This window comes from Colletotrichum orchidophilum (assembly GCF_001831195.1).
Source record: "Colletotrichum orchidophilum strain IMI 309357 chromosome Unknown Scaffold_39.1, whole genome shotgun sequence".
In the NCBI taxonomy this organism is placed as follows: Eukaryota; Fungi; Ascomycota; class Sordariomycetes; order Glomerellales; family Glomerellaceae; genus Colletotrichum; species Colletotrichum orchidophilum.
Window position 1 is genome coordinate 222,423 of NW_019172995.1, and position 26,271 is coordinate 248,693.

Below are 26,271 nucleotides of genomic sequence, written 5' to 3' on the forward strand. Positions count from 1 at the left end.
GTCTTTGTATATGTCATAAGCACGACGGACATGTCATGAACTTTCGAGTGATGTCTCGACTCTGAATTAAGGTAATGCAGTTTACGGCAAAAATTCTGTCGTACACAATTATGATGATACCAATTTTTTAACAACTCCGTTCCATGAGTCTCGTTGGACAACAAGACTTCGTAGACAACCAAGAGCGTTTGGCCAATCCAGGTAACTTGTTACTTGGATATGAAGTGAGCGTTGAGGCGAAACAACACACGCCTCCTTGGGGATTTTGCTTTGAGTCAAGTCTCCAAGCATAAGGCAGATTTTCGACAGAGGAACGTCGTGTCTTTAAATACAAGATTCTATTGGATGTATTGTAATACACACTACATGTGTGATTGGACGAATCCCAGGTTTTTCAAGTGCACTAGTAGTGTAAAGCTTCGTGTGACACCCTTGATTGGGGTAGTATGCTGCAGTTCCTTTTCAGCTTCACGCAACAGCAGTCAGGCGGCACAACTTCATGCCGAGCCTTCTGCGGCTGAAAATGCGGTCACACATTCAAGACATTCAGCCGTGTTCGTTCACCAGACCGCCAAGAAGATCAAAAAGTCCACGATACCCTTCTTACTCTACAAACTGGACACGCATTATTCTCCGGTCGTGATTACAACCTCTGGAGCCAATATGGACCCCAACAGACAGCCATATTTCCCACCACCGCCAGGTCAGCCTGGAATTCCGCCGCCGTTTCCACCACGGCCAACGGACACGGCAACAGTCGGGCCTTATCCTGTCTATTCGCATGGGCCATTCCAACCTGCTCACACTGCACAGAGTTCTCAATCTGTCGGAAACCGTTCTCAACACATGTACCAGCCCGCATATGGAGCTCATCCATACCATCAGGGTCCTTCAAATAGTCAAAACTATTCTTCAGGTCTTACGAATCGTCCTGGACCAACTTCTCACAACTTACATTCAAATATCTCACTTCCCTTGAACCAGCCATACTCACCCCCGGCGACGTATGCGCACCCCAGCCAAGGGCCAGCCGCAGCCCAGAGTCCTAGTCTATCGAGTGCCTTGCAACAGGCTACCTCGTTGTTTTCAGACAGCCAAAAGGTTGTCCAATCTTGTCAGGACTTCAAAAGTAAAGCCAAGGCCAAATTCACTCAATACCTCTCGCAGACTGTAACGTTGTCACAGTCCAGTTACTCTCCCCAGGCCCAATACGCCCAAAACTACAACCATGAGTTTACTACTTTGCCTCTTTCAACTACACCCGTTCATACCCCGGGTGTTCAGTATCACCATTCTCAACCACCACAATACCAACGGGAGGATAAGAAAGAAGCTCCGGCAACCCAACCGGTACAATCTACTTCTTATTACCCCACTCCACCCCAGGAACAGGCTAGCCCAAACATTTCATCTCCTCGCCCAGATGCAGTAACGCAACAACAAGATCAGCACGGCCAGCAGGCTCAACAAGACCCAGCTGCTCACGACCACGTCACTAAAGCACAGTATGTCCTGGAAGACAATCCATTCGTCGCACTATCATCCCACGCCACGCCTCATAGGGACGAGAGCTCCGAGACCGCCGGTTTGCAGCAATGTGCATCTGCAGTTTCACCAGCAACTTGCATACCGTTGGTGACATCGCAGAAGCAACCAGCTGGTAGTCAACTACATGTTTATCATGGCCAGGAAGCGGCGCCTCGACCATTACAAGTTGCACAAGAACCTGAAAGACGTACAGCCCTTGAGAGTCACTCTTCATCTTCCGTGAAGGAAATCGGTATCAACGACTCCCCAACGGCTCAACTTTCGAGTCGCGATAGTGTAGCCAGTACTCCTCAATCACAAGTGCCAACCACTGTGATGGATGAGATTTCCACCCAAATGGGTAAAGTAAGCGTCCATGAGGCCCCTCCTTTGCAGAGCCTTCATTTGGGACCTGGGGATGAAGACTATCACGAGTACAAACGGGCCATTCCCAGAGTCACCGATGATGGCAAGCCCAATACCGTCGCTTGGGAATGCCCAGAAGAACGAGAGGTCGAATATGAAACTGACTGGTACCATCTACCTGATATACCAAGTTTCCTGGTGTGTACACACTGCCTTGAGATGTGTCTTGCACACACCCCCCTGGAATCATCTTTCAAACGCACCAGGGAGCCGCGAGGACGTTGCCGGTTCAATGTGCCCCGCATTACCAGACTTCTGCTACCCGAGTGTCTCGAGCGTGGAAATGTCACGCCTCTGCGGGAGTTCATCACAGCTCGACTCGATATTCAGGACTGCAAGGGTCCATCGGGCGCCGATGCCTCTGCAGGAATCAAATGGTTCAAGCCGCTCGATGACAGACTCGAAGGTTTCATATCATGTGAGGCTTGCTATGAAGACGTCGTACTTGCAACCTCGTTTCGACACAACTTTGTTCCCCACGACTCTCCTCAGCCTTCTGATTACATCTGGGCCTGCGATATCTGCCTTCCCTTTATCAATCGTTCGATCGTCAAATTTGCCAAAACAGGGGTTGACGCCTGGAATGACTGGGTGCAGGTGACGGCAAAACACATCGCCCTTCCTGACTGCGATAAGGGGCCTGTGTCATCCTCCTCGAGGCGGTGGATGCGACTGCGTGGTCAGCGATTTCCGGACTTCACGATCTGCGAAAAGTGCTTCGAGCAACATGTGGCGCTGACCGTATTGGGCAAGGACTTTGAATCTATTCCACACGAGCCGAGTGTCACCGGGTTAGATTGGATGGACGTTGCCCTGGGCCATCGAGCGACGGAGCCTGTCCCCTATCTATGCAGCACAAACAGCTTGCCTGTGGCTGTCTCGCTTACAGCGGCCAAAGACTTTCAAGACATCAATGTTCTGTACCAAGCTCTGGAGACGATTCTCTCAAGCCCACCGTGTACCGAGCAGGGCATTGTCAACGGAACATGGTACACATTGGCTGGTGGCGACTACGAGGGTTACGACATCTGCTCCGCTTGTCATGCCGCTTTCATCACGTCGTTCGGCTTGGCTCGGTTCTATCAAAAGTGTCAGAGCAAAGACGGAGGGGAGGCTTTCCTTTGCAGCTTCGAGCGTTCAGCTCCCCGATGGTTAGAGCACATGAACCGGCACGCAGAAGCCGTCGAGACTGGCGTGTGGTCTCGCTACTCGGACTTTGTGCGCAAGTTCGCCGGTGTCCCGCACTGCGCCAAGGAAAACCTGGTCGGGAACCGTCGCTGGTACGGCTGGGACGACTGCACGATCTGCCCAGAGTGCTACGTCACCTTTTGCGCGGAGAGCTCGCCCGGCCCCGGCTTCACGATGGAGTTCAACAACGACTTCGTCGCCGAGGAGAGAATGTGCTGCCTGTACTCCCCGCGCATGCGACAAAAGTGGATCGAGGCGTGCCAGGAGGGCAACGCGGACGCGCTCGTCGAGTTTTCCAGGGTGCGGCACGGGGTCTGGGTGCAGACTGTGCTGCAGGTCCGCGCGCTTCGCCAGATGCAGGACATGCAGATGATGCAGGCCATGCACGCCGGCTTCATGAGCGTCACGTACCAGGGAATCGAGAGTCTCAAGGTGGTGGCTGGCACAACGGATGGGCACGAGTATGGGAATAGTGAACTTGGATGGCATGCAACGCAGGAAGGTGTGACGAGCGCTGCGTACCGGAATGAGATGCATGCCGGTATGAATCAATCCAATAGTGCCGGTACTTGGATGATGATAGGGCAGTTGTTACTGCAATGGCAAGAGTTTGAGTAAGGCAGTTCATGGCATTTTGAGCTCGTGTTTCTGTCAAGTATTTCCCTATATGAGTTTCAGATTGAATGCCTTTGTTTCCGTGGGCTCAAAGATAAGTTTATTGATTTTAGTAGCCGTTCTATCTTGATAAATCTCATTGGATAGTCATGTTCGGGCTGAGTTCCGGTGACCAAATCTCGGCCGAGATGTTGTGAATAGAGGACTAGCTGATAACGAGCTTCGACCCTACATTTATACTTATTTATTTAGCCTCAAAGTCACGCCTGGTAGGTACTTATCTTCCAAATGTCAGTTCAGAGTACAGGCAAACTTTGTATTACATTAAGATGTATCCACAGACGGATGCACACTCCTCTCACCCAACCTGAAGGTCTACGACGCAGGTGTTGGCTCGAAAACGTCCTCCAAAACATCAATAACGCCACTCATCCAGCTGTCCCACGATTCAGGATCCTCTTCATCCTTGAAAAATTTGAGCCATCTTAATATGATGCGGTAGGACCCTTTCTTCAGTCCCAACCCCCGAGAGGCTGTAACATCGAGAATGCTGTAGGACCAGCCAAGCTGGTAGCTCGTCCGAGGCAGCCATCCGTTGTCAATCTCGGTCGAACCGAGAATGGGCACGCCAGCAATCGTGCCATTCTCCTTCATCGTGGTCTCTGTGAGGTTGTCAAACTTCACACTGGGATCGAAGCCGTACCAGGTCGGCGTGAAGTTGGTGCTTGCGCGCACGACGTCGAAGCGGAACTGTCGCACGGGTTGAAGCGAGGTGAACAATGCGACTGGGTAATCGGGATACTGGAACGTAAAAGAGCGGTAGTTGCCGATGTCGGCCTTGTCGCCGTTGGCAAAGACTTGCGGAGCAGAAAGGGGATCGCGCGTCGGTGTTAAAGCGTTGATTCGCTGCGCCTCGGTTATGTTTTTCAAGCCGATTGTCGGCGTGCTGCTATAGTTGTACGCCGGTCCCATGTAAGGAATAGTGAACGTCTCATTGATGGAGGAGGAGATGCTGATAAAGCCGGAAAAGATCGGAACGAGGCTGGCATCTAGAGTTGACGGAGGAGTGACCGAGCAAGAGACGTTACGGGAGCCGCCAGCTGGGACGGTAATCTGGCTCCCGCCCGCGAAGTCGATCTTGGCTGAGAAAGACTGAGGGATGAAGCCGACCTGCGCGGAACGGCTCGAGCCCTCTGAGAATGGCGCTGCACCAGCCGCAGGCACGTTGGAGAAGCTGTATGTCACGTCGGTATCAGATGGGTTGTTGATGGTGAAAGTAGCCTCTTCGATATCAACCAGTTTGAATTCCCCTGGGGAAATCACTGTTCCCGAAAAGACGGCTTTGTGAGCCTGAACCAACCCTGCGCCTTGTTGGACGGCAGGCGCCATCAATTCATAGTCTGCCATGTTGACTTGCGTAGCAGTGGTTTGCATCAGCTCGAAGATCTCTCCAACAGACAACTCGGGATGCTTTGACTTGATCAAGGCGTATACACCAGATATGTAAGGTGTCGCCATGGACGTGCCGCCGATGATGCCGAAACCGCCGCTATTCTCCATGAGTGGGAAAGTAGCCAGGATCATTCCGCCTGGGGCAGCTATTTCGGGCTTGAAGGCAAAGTCGGCGTTGGGACCTGAGCACCTGTTAGCTAACGCTTCAAGCGACGGGACTTCAGCAGTAAGACAACATACCGATGCTGCTGAAATCGTTTGGGGATCCGCCACCGGGTTGATCTACCAGAAGAGGCGTCTGAGATTCAACGAGCAACTTGTATTGTCCAGAGCTCTTAGCTGCATTCGAGAGGGTCTTGTCAATCACGCTGCCCATGGGGTAGACATATCCATCCGCAGTTAGAGACGGGGTTGGCACAGCGTGGCCTTCAATGAAGATGTCGTTGATGGTGGGATCCGGGTACGTAATGACACGGGTAAAGTTGGCCGCAGATGCATATGTCTGAACCTGCGTCGGCGAACATGATGGCCCTCTCTTGACGGCGACAATGTAGTCGGAAATCGGTCCCTGGAGACTGCTGGCGGGCGGATAGTCGGAAGCCGAGCAGCCAAACTTGTATGTAGTCGTGTTTCTACCAGCCCAAGCAAGGGGATACTCTCCTTCCGGGAAGGGATATAATGCTCCGTAGCGGAACTCGGCACCGTTAGAGTCCCGAATCGGATACGTTGGAAACTTCGAGTTTTCGACCGACGCAACACCGAGACCGTCATCCGCACCACCCGGCAAGTTGATGGAAAACATGCCTTTCGTGCCCGAATTGCCACCGGCAGAGATGACGGCTACACCCTTTGCTCTCAGAGCGGCAACCGCCGCAGGGTATGGAGAACCAGGGTAGCCTGACCAGGTGCCGAACTCGCCAATTGAGATGCTCACAACATGAGCACCATCCTCGACGGCTCTTTGCATGGCAGCGACGATAGAGTCGTCCGAGCCGCTTCCATCACAGCCAAAGACCCGGTACATGCCCAACGTCGCCCGGGGAGCAACTCCAACGAGACCAGGAAACAGGGAAGAATTGGAGGGGACCTCCATACCAATGATCCCCGCAACGTGGGTGCCGTGAAAGCCATCATAACAGTTCGGTCTCGGGTCCGGTCCCGGATCCAGGGTGAGGTTGTCGAATCCGTACCCATTGCCGACGAAATCATAGCCGAACTCGACCTTGCAGCCTTTGCCAAAGCACCCTCCCAAGGCGGAATGCAAATAATCGATTCCAGTGTCGATCACGGCAATGCGTACACCCTCGCCGAGCACACCCTTGGCGTGAACGCGATCAACGCCCGTCATGACGTGTGGGCTGTTCCAGTCGACATCCGCCCTTCGAGAGAACGAAGATTGAGGGCTGCTGTCGTAGTTGCGCGTGGCGTGCTCGCTACCCTTGCCGCTGGAAGGAGACCTTTTCAGGTTGCCGCTTGGGCGATGGGGATGCGCCAGGCTCTGGACGGGGATGACATTCTCGACACCTGGGAGAGCTCGCAACTTGTCACTGTCCGAGTCGCTGTCCAGAGAGACTGATACGCCATAAAAAACACTCTTGTCGGTGTACTCGTATCGCACCCGTAGCGGGATAGATGCTTCAGCTGCTTTGGTGACGAATTCGTGAGGACTGACGCCCAGCCCTTCGGCTGCAGAGTCCTTGGAAAGCTCGACGAAATATGTCTTTGGCACTGCCTGGGAGATTGCCGCAGCGAAACAGCAAGCCGCCGCCGCGGCGAAGTGGGCAACGAGACGCATCGTCAGATGCTGGAACGGCTTCCCTCCTAGTACAAAAGCCCGAGAATGACTGCAAAGCCCAACAACTCCCGGGCAGCCTACATCGTGCGACTATGCTGTGGTTTAAAGAGTTCTCGCTCCGATCCCAGGGGTTCGCTTCAATACGACCACCGAAATAGCCGGTTGTGGGCCACCACGAAGAGGGCGGGGTTTTCTCGTATTTGGCAGATCATAATTCCCTGGTCCAATCGACTATTTTTTCCAGTCCTGGAATAGAATTAATTAAGGGGAGCCCGCTTGTGGATAAGGATGAATCCGCGGGAACTAGAGCCCGCGAAGTCGTAGTTAAATTCCCAGCACCAGCTACTGATTTGATGGAGCATTTGGATAGAATATCATACTGCCAACGATAACTTTCTGTTGTGACCCGAGGAGTGATTCTATTCTCTACTTTGTCGCATCCACAAACCAATTATCTCAAGTCAGAGGAATCAAGAGGCATCAGCTGCCTCAGCCGGCTTGTCGACGCCATGAGTAGGAAAATCTGATGCTTTCAAAGGTTGAGTCCCTGGTCCCGAGCGGTGTGTGTGAGAAAAGAGACAGTACTTGTGTCGCCCGGAGACATACTATCGCGCTTTCGAATGCATAAGTGACGTCGGCTGCGGATATTACGGACCTCCCCTTGGCTCATCATGCTCCGTGGTCTGAACACTTGCAAAAACGTTCGACGAACTACCAAACTGTGGCAACTGGAGCGCCTTTTGCAAAGCCTATCTTCCATCAGAGCCGGCGTCAGGCCACCTCTGTATATGTTGTCTCGCTCTACCGCAATCGTTTGTAGAACAGATGTAGATGTTTGGTTGTATCATCAAAGTTTTGCCTCATTCTTCTGCCCACCAACCAATCACCCTCGAGATCACCTTGGTGATCCCAGTCCATCGCCAAAAACCTCCCATCATCCCTCTTGATTCTCAACCATTTACCCCCGCGTTCACACGAAATGGCGTGATCTATTTCTTTTTCTGGCCGGCGACGACGGTGATCTCCTTGGGGAGCTCAGCCACGTAGGGCAGGAACTCGGGCTGGCCGGGGATGTACTTGCGCAGCACCTCGGGAACCTTGAAACCGTCGGGCGTCTGGTAGTTCTCCATGATACAGCAGAGGGTTCGCTCGGTAGCACAGAGGGTCTTTGATTTTGGGCGGCAAAGTCAGCCACACATACGTGGAGCCAATGGTGTCATAAGAAGGGGGATGACTTACAGCGTTGAGAGCGTGAACGTACTCCTTGCGGCCACCACCAGGGGCCTTTGTGGGGAAAAACGTCAGCAATCTCGGGTTTAAGAGAATGAAAAAGAGCATCTTGGTTGGGACTCACTTCCTTGGCCTTCTTGACACCGTAACGAACCTCGAGCTCGCGGGTTTGGTAATCCGTGCCTATCAGTGTTATCAATGCCAATCCGTATTATGAGGAGCAAAAGGATCTTACAATTGGAGCAAGAGACAAGTTCCTTGTACTCCTGCTGGAAGGGAAACCAAGCCTCCAAATCGTACTTCTTGGCGGCGGCGTTGTTCCTTGATCTGTCAGTATTTCCATGACGGTATTTGCTCTCCGAGGCTTGCTTACAGAGCACCAGAGACGATGGAAACAACCCTATAATTAGCAGTCAGCTTTCATATTCCACAACTTGGGCTTGGTTGTAGCCTACCGGTAGGGCAGACCCAAGCTCTTGTAGAATTCCTCGGAAGCGGCAATCATCTCATCAAAGTGCTTCCAGCTGTCCTCGGGCTTGCAGAAGATAAACTGCTCGATCTTCTCGAACTGGTGCACACGGAACAGACCCCAGGCCTCCTTGCCGCTAGTCGATGTTCAATGTCAGTCAAAGCCCGAGAAAGGGAATAATGTCGCCATCGCGCCGGATGTGAACGTACTGCTTGCCGGCCTCTTTGCGGAAACATGTGCTGTAACCGGCGTACTTGATGGGAAGCTGACCGCCTTGAATCCACTCCTCGCTGTGGAGTGCGGAGAGGGGCTGCTCGCTGGTGGCAATAAGGTACTTCTCCTCGCCATCACCCGTAACCTTGTACCTGGAAAATCTGTCAGAATGCTTGTGGGTTGCCTCCTGGTTTCAGGGCCTGCCTTACAGCTCCTCGTCGAATTGCTCAAGCTGGGCGGTCTTGGCCATCTGGTTACGGTTCATGAAGAAGGGCGGCTGGTTGGGGGTGTAGCCTTTGTTGAAGAGGAACTCGAGACCGTAGTTGATGAGCGCCTGGTTCCTGTTCGTCAAAGTCAGCTGTCCCGTCGTTCTCACAAGCTTCATCCTTCCTCCTCTCCTGGACCCAGAACGTACAGGAATAGTCCGTAGCCGGTCAAGCAGTAACCTCTGTGACCGACAAGTTTGATAGCGCGCTCAGAGTCGTAGCCCGCGAGTCTGGTGACAATCTGGTGATGGCTAAGCGTCTGCTCAGTCTTGGCACCAAGCCCCGCCTCGGGCTTCCACTCGCGCTCCGTGACATTGTTGTCCTCGTTGTCGCTGATGGGGACGGACTCGTGGACGTAGTTTCCGATGCTCTTGGCTTTGGCGTTGAGCGTGGCGAGCTTCGCTGTCGCCTCATCCTCCTTGTCCTTCTTCTGCTTCTGCAGATCCTCCTTCTTCTTGAGCAGGTCGTCGGCGTTCTCCTTGTTCTTCTTCTTCATTCCAATCTCCTTCTGAACGGCGTTAATCTCGCTTCCGATTTGCGTCGCGGAGTACTGGGTCTTGCGGTGGTCTGTTCGGTTCCGGAGAGGTTCGTATTAGCCCACTGTGTTCGCCCCCAAAAGTGCATGCAGGTCTAGGCTTGGGAGCTGAAGTAGACTGGGGTTTCGTACCATCCCACAGGGCTATGACCTCGTCGACAACCTCGACGGGTGCATGGCGGCGACGCTGGGAGTCGCGAATCTTCTCCGGGTCACCGCCGCGCTCCTTGATGAAATCTTGAAGGTCGAGCATGATCGTAGTATTGGTGGGGTAGAGGGGGAGATAGGCGGGGCGGACTACGGGAAAGTGAACTTGTTAAAAGGGCAATCCACACATGCAGGTCCAGAAGAGTAAAACTTACACGTTCCTGGGGACTGCGAATGGATTGCAGCTACGTCGGCGTGACTGTCTCTAGATGACTCAGGAGCGACTTTGGATGGTGGTAAATTGTCGTTGCTGGATGGTGGTGGGGTTCTTTGGCGGGGGCGGGGCTGAGGCGGTCAAACGCAAGGGGTCTTTCGCGCCTGCTCCCTTGAGGTACCTCAACTTAATACCTTGCGCTCCCATGCTACACAGTCCATTTACGGCCACCGGGAGAGCGCTAGATGCGTTAGGTGCAACATGCGATAGATTCAGTTGAAACCCAGTCATGTAGTAGACCGTCGCGAAGCCGCGAAGCGCAAATTTTCTCCTCTGCCGTCCAGAATACTAGCTATTGTACAGTTCTGCCGTGGATACCCCTGAGAAAAGCGATCCCCCAAACCCTGTTATTCCCCGCCCTCGAGATCATTTTCGCCAAAGCCCAATGTTACATGATCGCTAGTTACCTGGATTCAGGCCTGAGTAACCTCCTCGACCTTGGTCTTTTTCGATGGGTCGTCTGCCTCCGCGGGCTCTTCGGCCTTGCGCTTTGTGCCGTTGGACTCCGCGCTATTGACCTGAGTCTCATCAGGTTTGGGCTCCTCCTTGGCCTTCTTTCGTACGAGGCCGGTGAGATCCGTGGCCGTCTTCTTGGCTTCCTCGACGCGAGCTTGAGTCTGGGCGGCAGATTCGCCGAGAGCTGCTCCAAGGATTCCACCCAAGCCGTCACCACCGAGAGCGGCGTTCACGTCAATTGGCGGCTTGCGGAGATCCACGAGCTGCGCATGGGTCAGTAAAGACATGGTCGAGGACAAAGTATGAGTACTTACGCGTTGCTCCATATCCGCAATCATGTCCTTGACGTCGGTAATCGTGGCTCTCGTGACTTCATTGTCTTCCGGAGATGCCATGGTCGCGAGCTCTACTTCCTTGTTTTGAAGCTTGAGCTTGGTGCTGTGAATGGCAGCTTCTAGCTCATTTGCGGCCTCCTCGCGAAGCTTCTCGTCAAAAGGCTTGCTCTCTCCCTGCTCACCCTCCTCCTGGGTAGTTGTGACTGAAGAGAATTCAAGCGCCAGCGAGAGCTTGAAGTGCGCCTCGGCAATGACTTCCGAGTCCTCGCTGTACAGCTCCTTCTTGTACTTCAACGACTTGCGCGAGTCCTCGATGGCGTCGGGGTACCTATACCTCTGTTAGCGCTGGAGGCCGCCGCGGGAGGGAACGTGCGCTGACCTCTCATTCTCTAGAGAAATCTCGGCCAGAAGATCATGGGTATCCGCAAGGCGCTCCTTGACATGTTTGATACTGAGCTTCTCGCTGTCGACTTGCTCTTGTGCTTTGCCATTAGGCTCCTCCTTCTCCAATTCTTCTAGCTGTCGGCTGTAGAGAATGCGGGCCATGTCGAGAACGCCGAATGCAACAGCGAGATCGTCATCCTCTTCCTCTTCTTCTTCGCCATCACCATCGGCCTGGCAAAAAAAAGGTTAGCTCCAGTTGACATTCATCGACAGCTCTGGATTCCAAGTCTCCAAACAATTCAATGGTAGCAAAGGCCAAGGCTTGTCCAGGTAGGAATCAAAGACACGGAGCTCTAGCTTACCTCTTCGTCATCCGAGTCATCGTCAAAGTTTTCGTCGCCAGTGAACTGGAACAGTGGCTTCTTCTCCTCGACAGTGTCCTCCGTTTTCGCTCCACTCGCCTCACTTGCGACAATCGCGACACCCTCCTCCGTTATTCTCTGCGCCTCGGTTTCGGCTGGCGCATCGGTCGACGTGGGTTCGGCAGCAGTCTTCTTGGGGGCCTTGGACTTGGGCTTCACAGCCTTCTTCTCACCGGCGGCCTTGCCTCCCAGGACGTCGCTCTTGCTCTGGCCGACCTTGAACACACTGCGACCGTACAGGAACAGGATTTCAGCGTTTTGGGGATGCATCTCGCCGTTTACCTGGTCCTGCAGCTCCGCAGCCTTCGTGAAACAGTCGGTAGCATCTTCATACTGCTTCTTTGCGTACAGAGCGGTTCCCTTGGCAGTCAAGTCTGCGAGAGTAACCTTCCTTGAATTGATATCCTCCTCGGACTCTTCGCCGACGGTGGCTGGCGTGTCTTGTTGTGTCGGAGCAAGCGCATCGTGCTTGGTCTCTGGATTTGCGACTGCCTCCACAGCTGGGGTTTCGGCGACAGGGGCCGCTGCGACAGGTACCTCGATCGCGGCCGTAGCTTGTTCGGGTGCGTCGGCCATCTTGGGGAACGTAATGGGTTTGCTTGTTGATAAGTGGAAGATTGAAAGAGCAGGAATTTTTGGGGACGACGGCAAAAAGGATGGACGTGGTAATTTAGTTAGCGAAGGAAGGAGAATTGGCAGCCTTTGTCAGTCTGTGGTGTGACGCGCGAGCTCTGGGAAAAGCGCGTTGATTGGGGAACGAAGCTGCAGGGATAGCTTCGGTCGCATGCTCAAACGAATATAACCCAATGAAATTCGTGGGTGCGCCGCAAGCTTGCTCACTGTGTCTAACACTGTATGTCGGATTAGTCCCATCAATTTATGGGAAAGGCCAGCAGGGTGTCGCTGCCACTACCACAATTACATATTTGCCTTGGCAACTGTTTGACGCTTGAATATCATTCCTGTGCCTTATTTCCTCCTAAGATTGGCAGTTTTCTGGCTTCAACCGCAATCCGACTGGACGGAGAAAGACCTATAGCTGCATGTTTGCTGAGGGTGTGCGACTTGGCTGTCCTCTCAAGTGCGCCGACGAGCCTTTGAAAAGGCTCTGCCAGATGAAAGCCTCGCTCAGTAACAGTTCAATGTCCTTCTCTGTCCAAGATTTTGTTGGCAAGCTCTGCAAAAACATCATTATTTCCTGGAAATCCATCTTCACAAGCTTATCTGACCACTTGACCAAGAAAGCCGCGCAAACATACAAGTGGAACTCCGAAAAGCCTTGTTCCTCGGCCTGTAGGTAGTTAGAGAGATGCCACTTAAAAGTTGCTGATCGAGTATGCTCACCAAGTAAGTGTCCCACATCCTAATCGTATTCCTTACACTTATCTCTCTCATCAAGAGACAGTTCATCCATCGAAAACTAAACTGAATGAATTCGACGTGCTCCTTTTCGAGATGTTTCGCTAGCCCCGCATCGATCCTTGCGGTGAGATCGCGGAGGGCAGTAACTTGCCGCTGGATGCCTGGTTGAGCCACAATATAGTGATCTTGTATACCGTCCAGTAACTTTGTCAAACACCAAAACGAATCTGCCTCGACAGCGTCCAGAACTGATTTTGGCAGCTGACCGGGATCCATGCCCGATTCAATATCAGAGTCTGCGACATACGTGCTCAGGAACACCTGCCAAAAAGGCGTTACCAAGTCATTGATACCTTGTACATACCCGCTGGCAGGATGTCGCACGGCCCATAGGTAGAGAATACGTTCCAGGGACCTTTGGGTCGCTTCGTACGAGTAGAGTTCAATGTGAGGGTTCGTTCTTGGCACGTCAATACTGATCTGGTGCCAGATTGCCTCGTCCAGCCCTCTCGCTTTCCCGGGTGGTGCGGTGGTAGTGCCACTTCCCCCACTACTGCCGCGTTCGAAAGCCTGACGAACTCCATCAAGATACTCCTTTCGTTTTCTCTCTAGAGTTGCGACTCTTCTCTCGCTGTTTGTCGGCAGGTAACTCAAGAGGAGTTGCCATGTCATAGCACGAACCTCCTGGGGAACGCCGGACCAAGCAAGTTGCCGAAGTTCCTGCAGCGGTATTGTTGAAGCCTGCAGGATCTTCTTGAACTTGTTGATACGGGTGATTCGTGAGTTGGCAGCGTCAATCTCTTTCGGCGTTGCGCCGTCGGGTATTATAGGGTGGTCGATTAGGTGCAGTGCGTTCGCCGGATCTGTCGCAGTCAGCACGGTCCATTCGAACATCACGCGACAGCGCTTACCCCTCAAAATCTCCTTATACTGTGGGCGCAAGATCTTTCCCTCGCTTTTTTTTGGCATTGGATAGGTTGGTGCAGGCCTTTCGATGGCAATGTCCGCGCTATTCGAGTATCTCCGTGTGTGTAGCCCCAGACCGAAAGAGTCGTTCATGGGCGATAGGCCGCCGTTTGGATCTGGCCTGTTTTGTGCCGCTTTCTTGCGCGTTCGACGCTTCATGTTGGACAAACTCGGCAAGCCAAAGTCGTCACCATCATCGTCCTCGTATCCCATCATGTCTTCCTCGTCTTCGTCCGCTTTCCAGTCATCGTTGGTGGTGGAGAGGAAATTGATGTAGCTTTTGATCGGAGGGGACGAAAGACCCGACTGAGGGCGTGAGGGAGGAGAGACATCGCTAGGCCGGCCTTTGGCGGAGTGTGAGGTAGGAGGAGTCTTCGGTCTGGAGGAGGAGCTGGACAAATTGCTGGCTCAAGTTAGCTGCGTGGCTGGCGCGAATACAAGATGTGAGAGGTTTCGCACAGTGAATCGAACTTGAGGATATCGGCATGAGAGTAGGCTGCTCCGACAACCAAGTTAGAGTCGCGACCGGTTCTTTTCGGTGCGTTCTCGCGTGGGGGCGGCTTCCAAAACGGCGAGGCAGAACTACACCAAGTCAGTTCCGAACTGCGTCGGCGATGCTGCCAAGGCAACGTACTCTGAGCGGTCTGCACCACAATCAAGATATCAATGTTAGCCAAAGGTTTCCGAGCTTAGTCTCAAGAGCTGAGGCTATGCAGCAACGGGCACCGCGAGTTGAAAAGGTATGACGAAACCCACCGACTTGGACCATTTCCTGCTGCGGGGCAGTTAGTATGCGATGGCCGCCCCAGGCAGGGGATTGGAGGAGCGTACCTGTTGCGAGGGCTTCTTCCCACTCCCTGAAGAAGAGAACATGGTGATGCTTCTCTACTGAGACCGTGTCATTGTGTGTCTTGGTGTTGAGATGCGCCAGACGAGTCGCCTGAGCTCCGAACAAGTGACCAGTGGCCGGACCCTTGCCTCACATTAGTGTACCGCACGCCGCTTTGAGCAGCAGTTTAAGTGGAGTGGGGGGGAGGAGGTCACTGTGGCTGAAGGATGCGGTTTCAACTGCGCGTTGTGGCGGCCGAGGTGCAAGTCTAAATGGTAGCGTAGATGCTTCTTGCAGACCACCTTATAATGACTCGCCGGGGAATCTGAGGAAAATCCAAGCAAACGGCGAAGGGACTTTTCGTCAGAGAAGGAGTACTGAGAAGGAGGGCTTGAATTATTGCAAAGGTAAGGCCTAAAAATATTCCGGTCCCTCGCATGAACGATCTAAGAGAACAGACACCTAACTTTCCCAAACTCTCCCAATCTCATTACATGCCGCAACACTCCAGTCTGGTGTGTCGGTCACGTGAGTATACGTGACAACCTAAGGTACCGAGGAGGCTCTTCCCAACGCAGACGGCAGAGCACGGAACCAGAGCTTAGCCGATGCTTGGACCTGTCTCTCCGGGCCATTGTAGCTCTGATTGGATTGAGCACGCCAATTGGCTCCGCCACCGTCTTAGCTCCACCCTGCTCCTCTTTCACTCAGGCTCTTGCCTAAGAAATATCCAAACAAGCGCTGCGCTCTGTACACGACGACACCGTCTCATCAACTTCTCCGCAACAACACACCACGTTCTTTACTTCCCATTTCCTTCCCCTGCATGCTTTGCTTGCAGCGACACGCCCTTCAGCCTCTCGTCGACGATTGTTGAGCACCCGCCAGGATGACCGAGCCCGAGAACTTCGAAGAAGACCTCTTCGCCGATCTGTGAGTGACTACAGGTGTCACCTGCCACTGTCAAGAACTTGCTGATATGTGCCACAGCTACGACGATGACACCCCCGCGAAACCAGCTGCCGCCCAGCAGCCCGCGCCTGCCGCCCCCGCTCCAGTCGCTGATCCTCAACAGAGCATCGAGACACATGTTGAACCGCCTCCCCAGGCTGAACCGGAGTACGGCGGCGGTGGTGGCGATGATCAAATGAAATACGACGAGGAGGATGACGATGATGAAGTGGACTTCAACCTCGGTGGTGATGGCGGCGGCGGCGGCGGCGGCAGCGGCAGCGGCGGTGGCGGTGGTGGAAGTAGCGGTTATGCGCCGCCTTCGAATGGGTTTGCCGGCAACAAGCAGGAAGAGCCCACGTACTCGACAAGCACGGCCAAGAACCCGAGCGCCAAGGAAGATGGGTAAGTTCTGTTTGCCAGCTACATGATTTTTGCACTTGCTACACAACCCATACCCCATGCACCCATAGTTGGGACGCGTGTCTCTACTGGATTAATTTGCAGCTCTTCTGCTGTGGTCAGAGGGAACTCGGGCATCGGTGGCCCATGGTATCTCGCATCGGGCCTGCTAGGTCAAGGGGACTTGGATGGACAAGAGAGGGCATCGATACAAGACGTCGGCCAGCCGCATCTTGGGAAACATTCTTCAGGGCCATCAAGCAGGCCAAGGAAAGATTCAGAGAAGACATGAGAAGCTTGAAGAAAAGCAAGAAAGAGAAGCCATTAAGAGGTACCGCGAAAAAGTCAGCTGGAAAAGCAGCCTGAGCACCGAGATATGCCGACGATAGTCAGTCATCAGTCAGTCAGATCAGGAGCACCCTCGTGCGCCTTCTATAGCCCAGTCGCAGAGAGAATATCCTGCGTTCTTTGGCTGCTGTAGCGAGATTAGCAGCGGATAGCGCTCGAAGCTAGAGCTAGCAGAGACTTGACGATAGCAAAAAACACCAAACTTTCGACAATGACCAGGCTATCCGCTCCGCAATTCTCCCCAGACGTGAGAGAGTTTCTGTGGCTGGCTGGTGCTGCTCGTCTTCAACAACCACTATGGCTGGGGTTGAGTTCTGAAGTCCTCGGCCCTCTCACAAAGGCACCGATGCTGAAGCAACCAACCTATGCACGTCACTTTGATGATTCATCAACAGATTACCATCTGAATCTACAGTTGGCCACGAGGAGGTACCCGTCAAGAAGCATGTTATGCCGGCCATCGATCAAAATATCAACGCCAAGAAATGCGATCTCATGCTATTAGAAACCAGGCTGCCTGTGTTTCCAAGAGGGGGAAAGCCTTAGGCAGTCAGCCTATCGCCGTCGGGAAGACAATGCAACCAATCCATGGTCTCGGGAATGCTTGTTCCGTTGCATTCATACGCCGAAACCCGCAATGGCCGTTAGCCCTTGTCACTGTCTACGGATTTTGCTTGCTATAAACCAGAACACGAGCACATTCACGCATTGATTTTTGAATTGTTAGTAGATTCAGTGACTAATATTCTCATGACTTCAGGAAGATGTTTATTGGTGGCCTCAATTGGGAGACGACAGATCGTAAGTCTTTCTTGTATTTGCCAGCACCGCGCGGTTTTCTAATTGCCGCCAGAATCCCTAAGGGACTACTTCTCCCAATTCGGCGAAGTTGTCGAGTGCACTGTTATGAGAGACAGCAGCACCGGACGGTCAAGAGGCTTTGGCTTCCTTACGTTCAGAGACGCCAAGACAGTAAACATTGTTATGGTCAAGGAACATTTCTTGGATGGCAAAATCGTAAGAACTCACTGAGCCAGTCGTAACCCCGGCATGACGCTAACGTAAAGAAAACCAGATTGACCCCAAGCGCGCTATTCCTCGCGATGAGCAGGAAAAGACAAGCAAGATCTTTGTCGGCGGTGTCAGTCAAGACACCACCGATCAAGAGTTCAAGGACTACTTTGCTCAGTTCGGCCGCGTGGTCGACGCAACCCTCATGATGGACAAGGACACCGGTCGCCCTCGCGGTTTCGGTTTCGTCACGTTTGAAAGCGAAGCCGGCGTCGATGCATGCCTTAGCACCAGTTTGGAGATTCACGGCAAGCCGATTGAGGTCAAGAAGGCTCAACCGCGCGGTAATCTCCGCGAAGAAGAAGAAGCTGCGCGGCGCGGAGGCAAGTTCAGGAAGGGCGAAGACGGTGCCCAGGGTGGACAAGGCGGAATGGGAGGCGGCCAGATGGGTGCTGCAGGAGGTATGACGCCGCAAGTCATGGCACAGTACTTCCAACGCATGCAGCAGTATTTCGCCATGATGCAGCAACAAATGGCCATGAGCAGAGGCATGGGTCCCATGAACCCGGCAATGATGCAGCAGATGATGCAAATGCAGCAGATGCAGCAGATGCAGAACCAGATGATGGGCCGCGGTGGAGGCGGCAATGGTCAGCAAGGCATGATGGGCCAGATGACGCCGCAAATGATGCAGCAGATGCAGCAGATGCAACAGCAGATGCAGCAGCAGATGGGACAGCAGGGCGGTCCCCCTTCTGGGCCTAGCGGCAGCTTCAGCCCCCAGCAGCAGATGTTCGACCCGTCTCAGGGAGGCCAGCCGCAACAGCAACCCGGCGGCGGACAGGGACCGCGTCGGGGAGGCAGCAGCGGCGGCGGAGGCGCTCCTCGTGACCAATACAACCAGGCTGGTGCATACGCCATGGGCGGCGGCGGCGGCGCTCCGACATCTTGGGAGGGCATGTACGACGATGTTCCCCAACCGAATCAGGGCGGCCGGGGAGGCTTCAGAGGCGGTCACCGTGGTGGCTCTCACAGCGGTGGTTCCCATCAGGGATCACCCGATCCGGCGCATGCCCCGCCTGCCAACGCTCCTACCGGGCCCAAGAACGCGGGCAGACCCGGCGCTAACTACCGCGGCGGCGGACGGAGCAGCAATCGAGGTTTCCATCCTTACTCGCGTTAGGACACTTTGTGGGTGGCCGAAGAAGGGGTTTTAGGTATCCGGGACGGAAGCAACACCGATCATCACAAGAGCAGACCGAATCGCTTCACCAAGTCTGGCCGGCGAAAAGAGGGCCATTCAAGGTTGACAGTTTGACGAGGTTCTAAGAGAAGTAGGAGGGTGGCGGTGATCAGAACTGCATGTGTGGAACGAAGGCCTCACGTTTTCTCTGGAACGGAGAGACATTAGGACTGGAATGGGGTACGGCTTGGGTTCGGCAGACTTTGCTTATTGCTCTCGCGACTTTTCATCTTTCCTTTAAACACCACCTTCTTGGGAAATTTGTACTATACTCCAGATAGGAGATAAAACAAGCCATTAATCAGCGACCCTTAAGCTATTTCACCTTTTGAGGTGAAACCTTGAAGTATGAACCTGTCATCGATACGTGAAACTAGTCTGCTGGAGAACACGCATTCGATGAATCTACATGAGTGGGAAGCTGAGGTACGTGGATGTTACGGCTAGTCAGGTCATTATATCAGAGTCTGCTTGAGGAAAGACTCGCCCCGGCTTGGTCTTCCGAACCGGGCCGGAGCCTGAAGTTAAAATAACCCGACCACCTTCAGGCGGTATACCGAGAGCTCAGGGTCAACTAACTTCATACGAATTGGATATATGAGAACTTCACTTCCCTGCTGTTTCCAGCTCGAGGTTTTCAACAGAAAGGATGGCAGACAACCCGTGTGTAGTCTTTACTTTTGTGTGGGTATTGACAACAGGAAGTCTCTATGGATTTCCTTTCTTGCGCTTCTTCAGCAGCTTCCTCCCCGCACATCTTCGGAAACCCCGCCCACCCCTCGAACGGGACTTATTCAGTCCCGTCCTGATGGGCCGGTGTCCTGGGCGCCTACGAGAACGAGTAGGATACACGGAGTAGCCGCCCAAGGAACGCGATTTGGGTGGTTAGCCAAAGTTCAATCAGTGCTACTCAATTTATCATTTGCAGCGATTCGAGGTATCCAGTTCCCCAGAACGCCGGACAACCACCGAGCTTTCTCCATGTCAACTTTGTCAAGTCGAATGGCCATCACGGCTACCGCCGTGCTTCCGACTCGGTCAGTCCGGCCGGCGGGAAACAATTTCCCCAAACTCCACGTCTGGTGGGCTACCGCTAAAGCCTAAAGAAAGGGAAGAACCGAACAAGGGCGCCTGGGGGGGAGGACAAAAAAAAATCAAAACACGGCAACCCAAATGTCGAACTAAGCAACGCATGTGATTTCTAATCAACCCCTCCGTTCTTACCCCTCCATCGTCGGGGAACCACGCAAAAAAGTCTCAAAACGCTAGAAAATATGCAAAGTGGGAGAAGGGAAAAAAAAAAAAAAAAAAAAAAAAAATAAAAAACCAAACAAACCACACTACAAAAACCCCCCACCCCCCCCCCCCCCCCCAACACACCCCAAACCCCCAAAAAAAAAAAAAAAAGGGAACAAGAATAAAAAAAAAAAAAAAAAAAAAAAATGACAAACCCATCAAAGCTGCAGTTCAACATGCTCGCGCCCTTCCGCAGCGCCCTTACCATACCTTATTTTTCCCGTGCCCAGAATCTAGACCGTAACCTTTTTTCCTTACTTTCCCACCCTCCACCACCCAAATCCCACGTTCCTCTTTTTTCCAGTCTTATTGACGTGATTTGAAGGAAAGGGTCTGTGATTGGATAAGCAACCACGTTAATAACAGATACTCTTTGCAACCCAAACCAAGAGTAAACGGCCCAGAAAAAAAAGAAAAAAAAAGGCCCTGACCTACCTACAGGTACAGGCTACGACCACCAACCACACCACCTTACGAATTGGACTATACGACCAGGGCTTTCCCATTTCGGCTGCCGACACCATTGCGCAATCGCAGGAGAAAACTACCTTACCTACCTTACCTACCATTGAAGAAAACGGCGTCCCACCTTTTGCGAAAGCGCTGCGAAACACCCGCCATCCCGTTCGACCAGTTCGCCTTGTTTTGCGCCCGCCCCGGACCCTTGCATCGTGAGCTGCCAGGTCTGACGTCTTATCAGAACCGACCCCTCCATACTAGGCAGCGTTTTGTCTCACACTTACTCGTAGAGTCGTAGAGAGGCTTCACTGTAGATGCTTTCTTGGCCATTGTCCGGCTGACACCGCTCTTCTACTATTGGAGGGGACTTCTTTCCCATCACACCTGTATTAACGTTGCGGCGGAATTTTCACACTTCTCGGGCCGTTTTTCTCATAACGCCGTCATTGTCCCAAACGCCGATCACCGGGCAAACCCGGCCGTAGCCGCACCTCCTCCAAACAACCACCAGGAACTGTAGCACATTACCGGAACCATGGGTCTCCTGCAAGTTTGCCTCATCCTCTCATCTTCACTACGAATAATTAATGATGCAATCTTCTAACATGTTCACCATAGGGCACTTGGAACCCCTCTCGACTGGCCAGAGGCCAAGAAGAGTGCTGGAAAGGTCCGCGAGTGGGGTATCAAGGTTCGAGCGCCTTTCTCAATATCAACGACCACCCACGAGGCTGGCGGCAATTCTCAGGGGCGGTTCGATGATTCATGAAAAGTTTGCTGACTCGAGTCTTTTGGTGGTATTAGCAACTCTTGGAGATATGGAACAAGGCAAAGAGCAAAGAGCGTGATGCCTTGCTCTGGGGAGATGAGGTATGTGAAAGCTGTTGTGAGATGTGTTGCTCCTTGCCTCATGCATGAGTGCCGGCGTCTCATACCCTCATCGCACCACTCAGTCACTGCAAGACATCAGAATTTGGAAACTGACGATATTCACTCAAGGTCGAGTATCTGGTCGTGACCTACTCAGAGGATGAGCCAAAGGTCCGTCTGTCTCTCAGACAAGCCGAGATTCTCACAGCACTCGCCGAGAGCCCCGATCTCGCCAAGGAGGGCGGCTGCGTGCCAGAGCTCCAGGAAGTCGCAAGAGAGCAGTCGTGCGTCTTACCCCTATTCCCCCCCTCCCCTTTCTCATCACTGCCGTCGCGCCGCATGAACTCTTCATACAGTTCATGAAGGTGAGACGTAGAAAACAAGCCTCGGTTAACTGACCGTACCAAAACAGATCAGTCACCCTTCCCGTCTTCCACCCGGAATTCGGCCGCTTCATGCTCGAGGCCACCCCCGGGAAACCCTGGGGTATCGGCTTCAAGGAGCTCCTCGACGTCGAGCCCGACATGAAGCTCCGCCGCAAGATCGCAAAGGACCACATGCATTCCAACGAGTACCCCATCACCCTCACAACCTTCCCCCGCATCGGCTGCCCCGGCGACTTCACAGAGCCCTACTACCCGCCCTCGGGCCCCAAACTGCGCTCCCAGTTCGTCCCCGACGAGATCGCCAACCCGCACATCCGCTTCCCCACCCTCGCCGCCAACATCCGCTGGCGCCGCGGCCGCAAAGTTCAGGTCAACGTCCCCGTCTTCCACGACGTGAACACGCCCAAGCCCTGGAGGGACCCCACCGTCAACCGCGACCTGCACAACTGGCCCGAGGACGACGACGTCCGCAACGGCGCCGCGCCCGACAACTTTATCCACATGGACGCGATGGCGTTCGGCATGGGCAGCTGCTGTCTGCAAATCACCTTCCAGGCCAAGAACATCACCGAGGGCCGCAAGATGTACGACCAGCTCAGCCCGCTGGGCCCCATCATGCTCGCCTTGACGGCTGCCACGCCCGTGTATAAGGGGTTCCTGGCCAACACCGACGTGAGATGGAATCAGATCAGCCGAGCCGTGGACTGCAGAACCCCAGAAGAACTCGGAGAAAAGGTGAGAGACGACGGACAAGCACACGCTCAATTCTTCACTCGGTCATACCTGATCTCTCTCCCCCTTTCTCTCCCCCTCCTCTCTCCCCCTATCTCTATCACACACACACACACACACATACACACACAGTCCCCTCCTTGCAATCAAGATAGCTCCCGATGAATCCACACTAACAGACACCACCAGCCCCTGAAAAACGACCGCTGGCGCATTCCCAAATCCCGCTACGCCTCAAACTCGACCTACATCTCCACCGACCCGCGCCTCCGCCAGGAGTACCTCGACCCGAACCTCGTCATCGACGAGGACATCAAAGCCAAGCTCATGGACGGCGGCATGGACGACCGCCTCGCGACGCACTTTGCCCACCTCTTCATCCGCGACCCCATTGTCGTCTTCGAAGAGGACCTCCAGGAGCTCGACCTCGCCAAGACGGACCACTTTGAGAACCTCCAGTCCACAAACTGGCAGCACATGCGCTTCAAGCCCCCGCCCGCCGACAACAGCATCGGCTGGCGCGTCGAGTTCCGCCCCATGGAGATCCAGCTCACCGACTTTGAAAACGCCGCCTTCTCCGTCTTCATGGTCCTCGTCACCCGCGCCATCCTCTCCTTTGACCTCAACTTTTACATACCCATCACCAAAGTCGACGAGAACATGGAGCGCGCCCACACCGTCGACGCCGTCCTGAAAGAATCCTTCTTTTTCCGCAAAAACCCCTTCCCCAGCCGCCAGGTCCGCGTCAACCCCAACCTCAACCAGGGCCAGGGCCAGGGCGGCGACGACTCGAGACCCGGCTCGCGGCCCGGCTCAGCAGTCCCAAGCCGTCCCCCTACGCCCGTCGGCCCCGTCGAGGACGAATACACCGAGATGACAGTCAACGACATCATCAACGGCAGCTCAGACGGCGAATTCCCCGGCCTCATTCCCCTCGTGGAGAGCTACCTCGACAGCGTCAACGTCGACGTCCAGACCCGCTGCGAGCTGGACACGTACCTGCGCCTCATCAGCCAACGCGCCAGCGGCAAGCTGGACACGGCGGCCCGCTGGCTGCGCAACCTCATCGACGTTCACCCGGGCTACAAGCACGACAGCGTCGTGGGCGAGGACGTGCAAAAGGACATCATCGCGGCCGTCATCGCCATTGGCGAGCGGGAGACGGCTGGCACGGGCTTCACCGGGCTGGACATTCACGGCCTCCCGAAGCTGCTCGGAAGCTTCCGCCGAGGCTGCGGTGAACCGGAAGTTTCGCCTCGGAAGAGGAAACATTCTGAGCAGGCTTAAACTGACCCTAGAGTGTTTGGCCGCTTCGGAGATGGAGGCATTATCGCAACCGAGTCACTGGGCCACAAAAGAAAAAAAGAAGCAAGGGGGGGGAAGGGGGAGGGCGGTGGGATCTCATTGTCATCAGGCACATGAAAGGTCGCATTCGGCGGCGCCTTGGAAAGGATTCTCCTGCACGTAATGAACTCATAGACTCAAAAGCATATATCAAGGTAGCATTGCAAGTTGACTCGTAGCGTATCCTATGCGCGAAGGTGAGAGAGCCCTACCGACGTCCGCCGCAGGTGTGGTCTCAAGGCCAACGTCAATATCGGCTTGGGAGTAATTCATGAAGCCGAAATGCTTAGCTGGTCGCGAACAAGTCTCGATCTAATCCTGCGTCGTCGATCCAGCATCCAGCATCGAGCATCGAGCATCCAAGACGAAGTGAATCTGAGGAGTGCACAAGCGTGATCGAGCCCCAGGCTACAAGTCCCACCCCAACGCAGACATATCAGGCTGACTTAGTGCCTACTTAGCTCGATTGAAGGAGTCGAAATTCAAAGCGTCGAGAAAAGCGGAATCCCGGAGCGCTTCCCATCCTTCTCCAACGGGTCGTGTTTGCTCCCATCTCGGTGAGGGCTGAACTTGCAGGAAGCCAGGGATTAGGTAGGTCATAGGACCCTGGAACCATTGGCGATAGTATTCTCAATCCTTTGGAAAATGAAATGCCTGCGCAAATGTGTCCTTACACTCCCGAGGCGTCTCGAAATTGAGACAGTCATCAGACCTAACATGACGAATACACTTGCTGCAGCCTCTTGACTCCAGACGGCGCGGCAATTCCACTGGCCTTGGCTTCCATGCCGCATGACGATGATCCGGAAAGCTGGGACCGGCCGTAAGTCATGATGGAGAAATTGGAATGGCGCATGCTGAAGGAGTTCTCCGTTCCCAGTTTCCAGGGAAGGGATAACCCGGGAAGCCGGTAATCTGGAACTAAAGGGGTGTGTGTGGAGGTGGAGAGGCGTGTCGTATCATGGCTCGCTCGCCCTGTTAGCAAGCCAAACGCCAAAAGTAAAATTTGAAATCGACACGGGGCTGGTGTGTTATTTCCTCAAAAAAAGCGCCAGCGCTGCATCCTAGTTGGACCGGATGAGCTTGCTGGACCGCCAGGCCGTGTCTTGGATCTCGACCATGGCGCACGCCAAACAAGTGCGATCCTGTGGCGGGAATAGTTGCACCGCCAATTCGGTTGGGGAGGTTATGCCGTGGTATGCAACGAGGTCAATTCAATGACAGGACGCTATGGCGTTGACGATATGGAGCCGGCTCGTTCGAAAACGGGCAATGTCCCCTTGTTGCCCGCCCATCTTGCCGGCAAATTTGTGGTGATCTCAAGGCGGCATTCCTCCGCAGACGATCAGCCACGTTGCAGCTGGGGCAAGCAGTTTTCTATGTATGGTTTGATATGCTCTCGGCTGCCCGTTTCTCCAGATCGAACCATGCCAAACCCGTGTTGTAAGACAACACACTCAGCACCGGCCGATGGGTGCTGGTACGGTGCATCTAACCCCAGCACAGCGTCAAGAAGCTGAAGAAAATCGGAGGGTGTTTGGGCACCGGTTTTCACACCAAAGCCAAGCCTCGAGCTGTTACTTGGAGCCCTCGCGGAGTGGTCGTGTGCAACTGTACATCTCAGCTTGGCGGTTTGAGCTCTGCCGAGTGATGTGGCAGGACTAGCGGACCGCATCGTCTGGGTTCAGGACTGAAGATCGAAGCCAGCATCACAGATAATCTGGAAGGATTCCACCGTCGTCCTTGACCCCTTACTAGACCCCTTACTAGGTCCAAGGACGTTTTGAGCGAATGAGACGACGGCTGAACGGTCATGCATGGAAATACAGTCCAGAACTTGAAAACATAAGTATCCTTCATTTCCTGACGTTCCAACACCGGTAGCGTCGCCGCTACGGCAATTGGTGAGGTAAGGAGATAAACGCGGCGCTTGTACGACGGCCTTGCTTTTGGCATGGGCATCTCGCTGCATTCGGAAAGGCCACCACCACTCTGACATGTCGCGTGGGAGCCGTGTGGGCAGGCTGAGGCGGGCTGGCGGTGGCAACCGCAAGCGTACGCAAGCGGACTTGATCGATGCGAAGCGCCATGGTTCGATTGCTGGTCCATCATGACGTAGCAGGCTGGGCTGAACGTGCGATGTGAGTCTTTACGGGCCACGCTATTGACGAGGCAGGAGCTAGTCTCCCGCGCACGGGATTGTGAGCAATTTGGGACTGGTTCAGCAGCGCGAGGCGGTATTGCGATCATTAGCTGACTTTGGTTATTGATATTGGCTGTTGGACCGCCATGTGCGGTGAATGTTTGACAGTGGGCAGTCATGGCGAACGGCCGTAGG

At 54.0% G+C, this 26,271-nt stretch overlaps 8 protein-coding genes across 8 annotated transcripts; 3 read left to right on the forward strand and 5 right to left on the reverse strand.

Annotated features, from left to right (window-relative positions):
* Nucleotides 1-663: 663 nt before the first annotated feature.
* Nucleotides 664-3,759, forward strand: CORC01_05616 (uncharacterized protein; the record flags this gene model as incomplete). The annotated part of the gene is made up of 1 exon (XM_022617258.1): nucleotides 664-3,759. One exon carries the CDS (start codon nucleotides 664-666, stop codon nucleotides 3,757-3,759), a length of 3,096 nt encoding a protein of 1,031 aa, XP_022476272.1.
* Nucleotides 3,760-4,131: 372 nt separating this feature from the next.
* Nucleotides 4,132-7,003, reverse strand: CORC01_05617 (peptidase; the record flags this gene model as incomplete). Its single annotated transcript, XM_022617259.1, has 2 exons — nucleotides 4,132-5,390; nucleotides 5,449-7,003. 2 exons carry the CDS (start codon nucleotides 7,001-7,003, stop codon nucleotides 4,132-4,134), a joined length of 2,814 nt encoding a protein of 937 aa, XP_022476273.1.
* Nucleotides 7,004-7,992: 989 nt separating this feature from the next.
* On the reverse strand, nucleotides 7,993-10,298 carry CORC01_05618 (seryl-tRNA synthetase; the record flags this gene model as incomplete). The annotated part of the gene is made up of 12 exons (XM_022617260.1): nucleotides 7,993-8,169; nucleotides 8,243-8,287; nucleotides 8,358-8,416; nucleotides 8,469-8,554; nucleotides 8,607-8,633; nucleotides 8,689-8,838; nucleotides 8,912-9,067; nucleotides 9,125-9,256; nucleotides 9,331-9,748; nucleotides 9,849-10,028; nucleotides 10,079-10,147; nucleotides 10,265-10,298. 12 exons carry the CDS (start codon nucleotides 10,296-10,298, stop codon nucleotides 7,993-7,995), a joined length of 1,533 nt encoding a protein of 510 aa, XP_022476274.1.
* Nucleotides 10,299-10,550: 252 nt separating this feature from the next.
* On the reverse strand, nucleotides 10,551-12,310 carry CORC01_05619 (histone H1-binding protein; the record flags this gene model as incomplete). Its single annotated transcript, XM_022617261.1, has 4 exons — nucleotides 10,551-10,856; nucleotides 10,908-11,256; nucleotides 11,308-11,543; nucleotides 11,675-12,310. 4 exons carry the CDS (start codon nucleotides 12,308-12,310, stop codon nucleotides 10,551-10,553), a joined length of 1,527 nt encoding a protein of 508 aa, XP_022476275.1.
* Nucleotides 12,311-12,767: 457 nt separating this feature from the next.
* On the reverse strand, nucleotides 12,768-15,035 carry CORC01_05620 (GTPase-activating protein gyp1; the record flags this gene model as incomplete). The annotated part of the gene is made up of 5 exons (XM_022617262.1): nucleotides 12,768-13,025; nucleotides 13,079-14,465; nucleotides 14,522-14,644; nucleotides 14,697-14,706; nucleotides 14,894-15,035. Coding segments are annotated over 5 exons (1,920 nt in total), but the record flags the coding sequence as incomplete, so codon positions are not given.
* Nucleotides 15,036-15,780: 745 nt separating this feature from the next.
* On the forward strand, nucleotides 15,781-18,786 carry CORC01_05621 (nuclear polyadenylated RNA-binding protein; the record flags this gene model as incomplete). The annotated part of the gene is made up of 5 exons (XM_022617263.1): nucleotides 15,781-15,824; nucleotides 15,882-16,247; nucleotides 17,353-17,393; nucleotides 17,446-17,609; nucleotides 17,668-18,786. 5 exons carry the CDS (start codon nucleotides 15,781-15,783, stop codon nucleotides 18,784-18,786), a joined length of 1,734 nt encoding a protein of 577 aa, XP_022476277.1.
* A 469-nt stretch (nucleotides 18,787-19,255) lies between these two features.
* CORC01_05622 (glutamate-cysteine ligase) lies at nucleotides 19,256-23,876 on the forward strand (the record flags this gene model as incomplete). The annotated part of the gene is made up of 6 exons (XM_022617264.1): nucleotides 19,256-19,272; nucleotides 21,220-21,292; nucleotides 21,406-21,471; nucleotides 21,601-21,755; nucleotides 21,884-22,592; nucleotides 22,779-23,876. 6 exons carry the CDS (start codon nucleotides 19,256-19,258, stop codon nucleotides 23,874-23,876), a joined length of 2,118 nt encoding a protein of 705 aa, XP_022476278.1.
* A 1,677-nt stretch (nucleotides 23,877-25,553) lies between these two features.
* CORC01_05623 (uncharacterized protein) lies at nucleotides 25,554-26,255 on the reverse strand (the record flags this gene model as incomplete). Its single annotated transcript, XM_022617265.1, has 1 exon — nucleotides 25,554-26,255. One exon carries the CDS (start codon nucleotides 26,253-26,255, stop codon nucleotides 25,554-25,556), a length of 702 nt encoding a protein of 233 aa, XP_022476279.1.
* Between the last annotated feature and the right edge of the window lie 16 nt (nucleotides 26,256-26,271).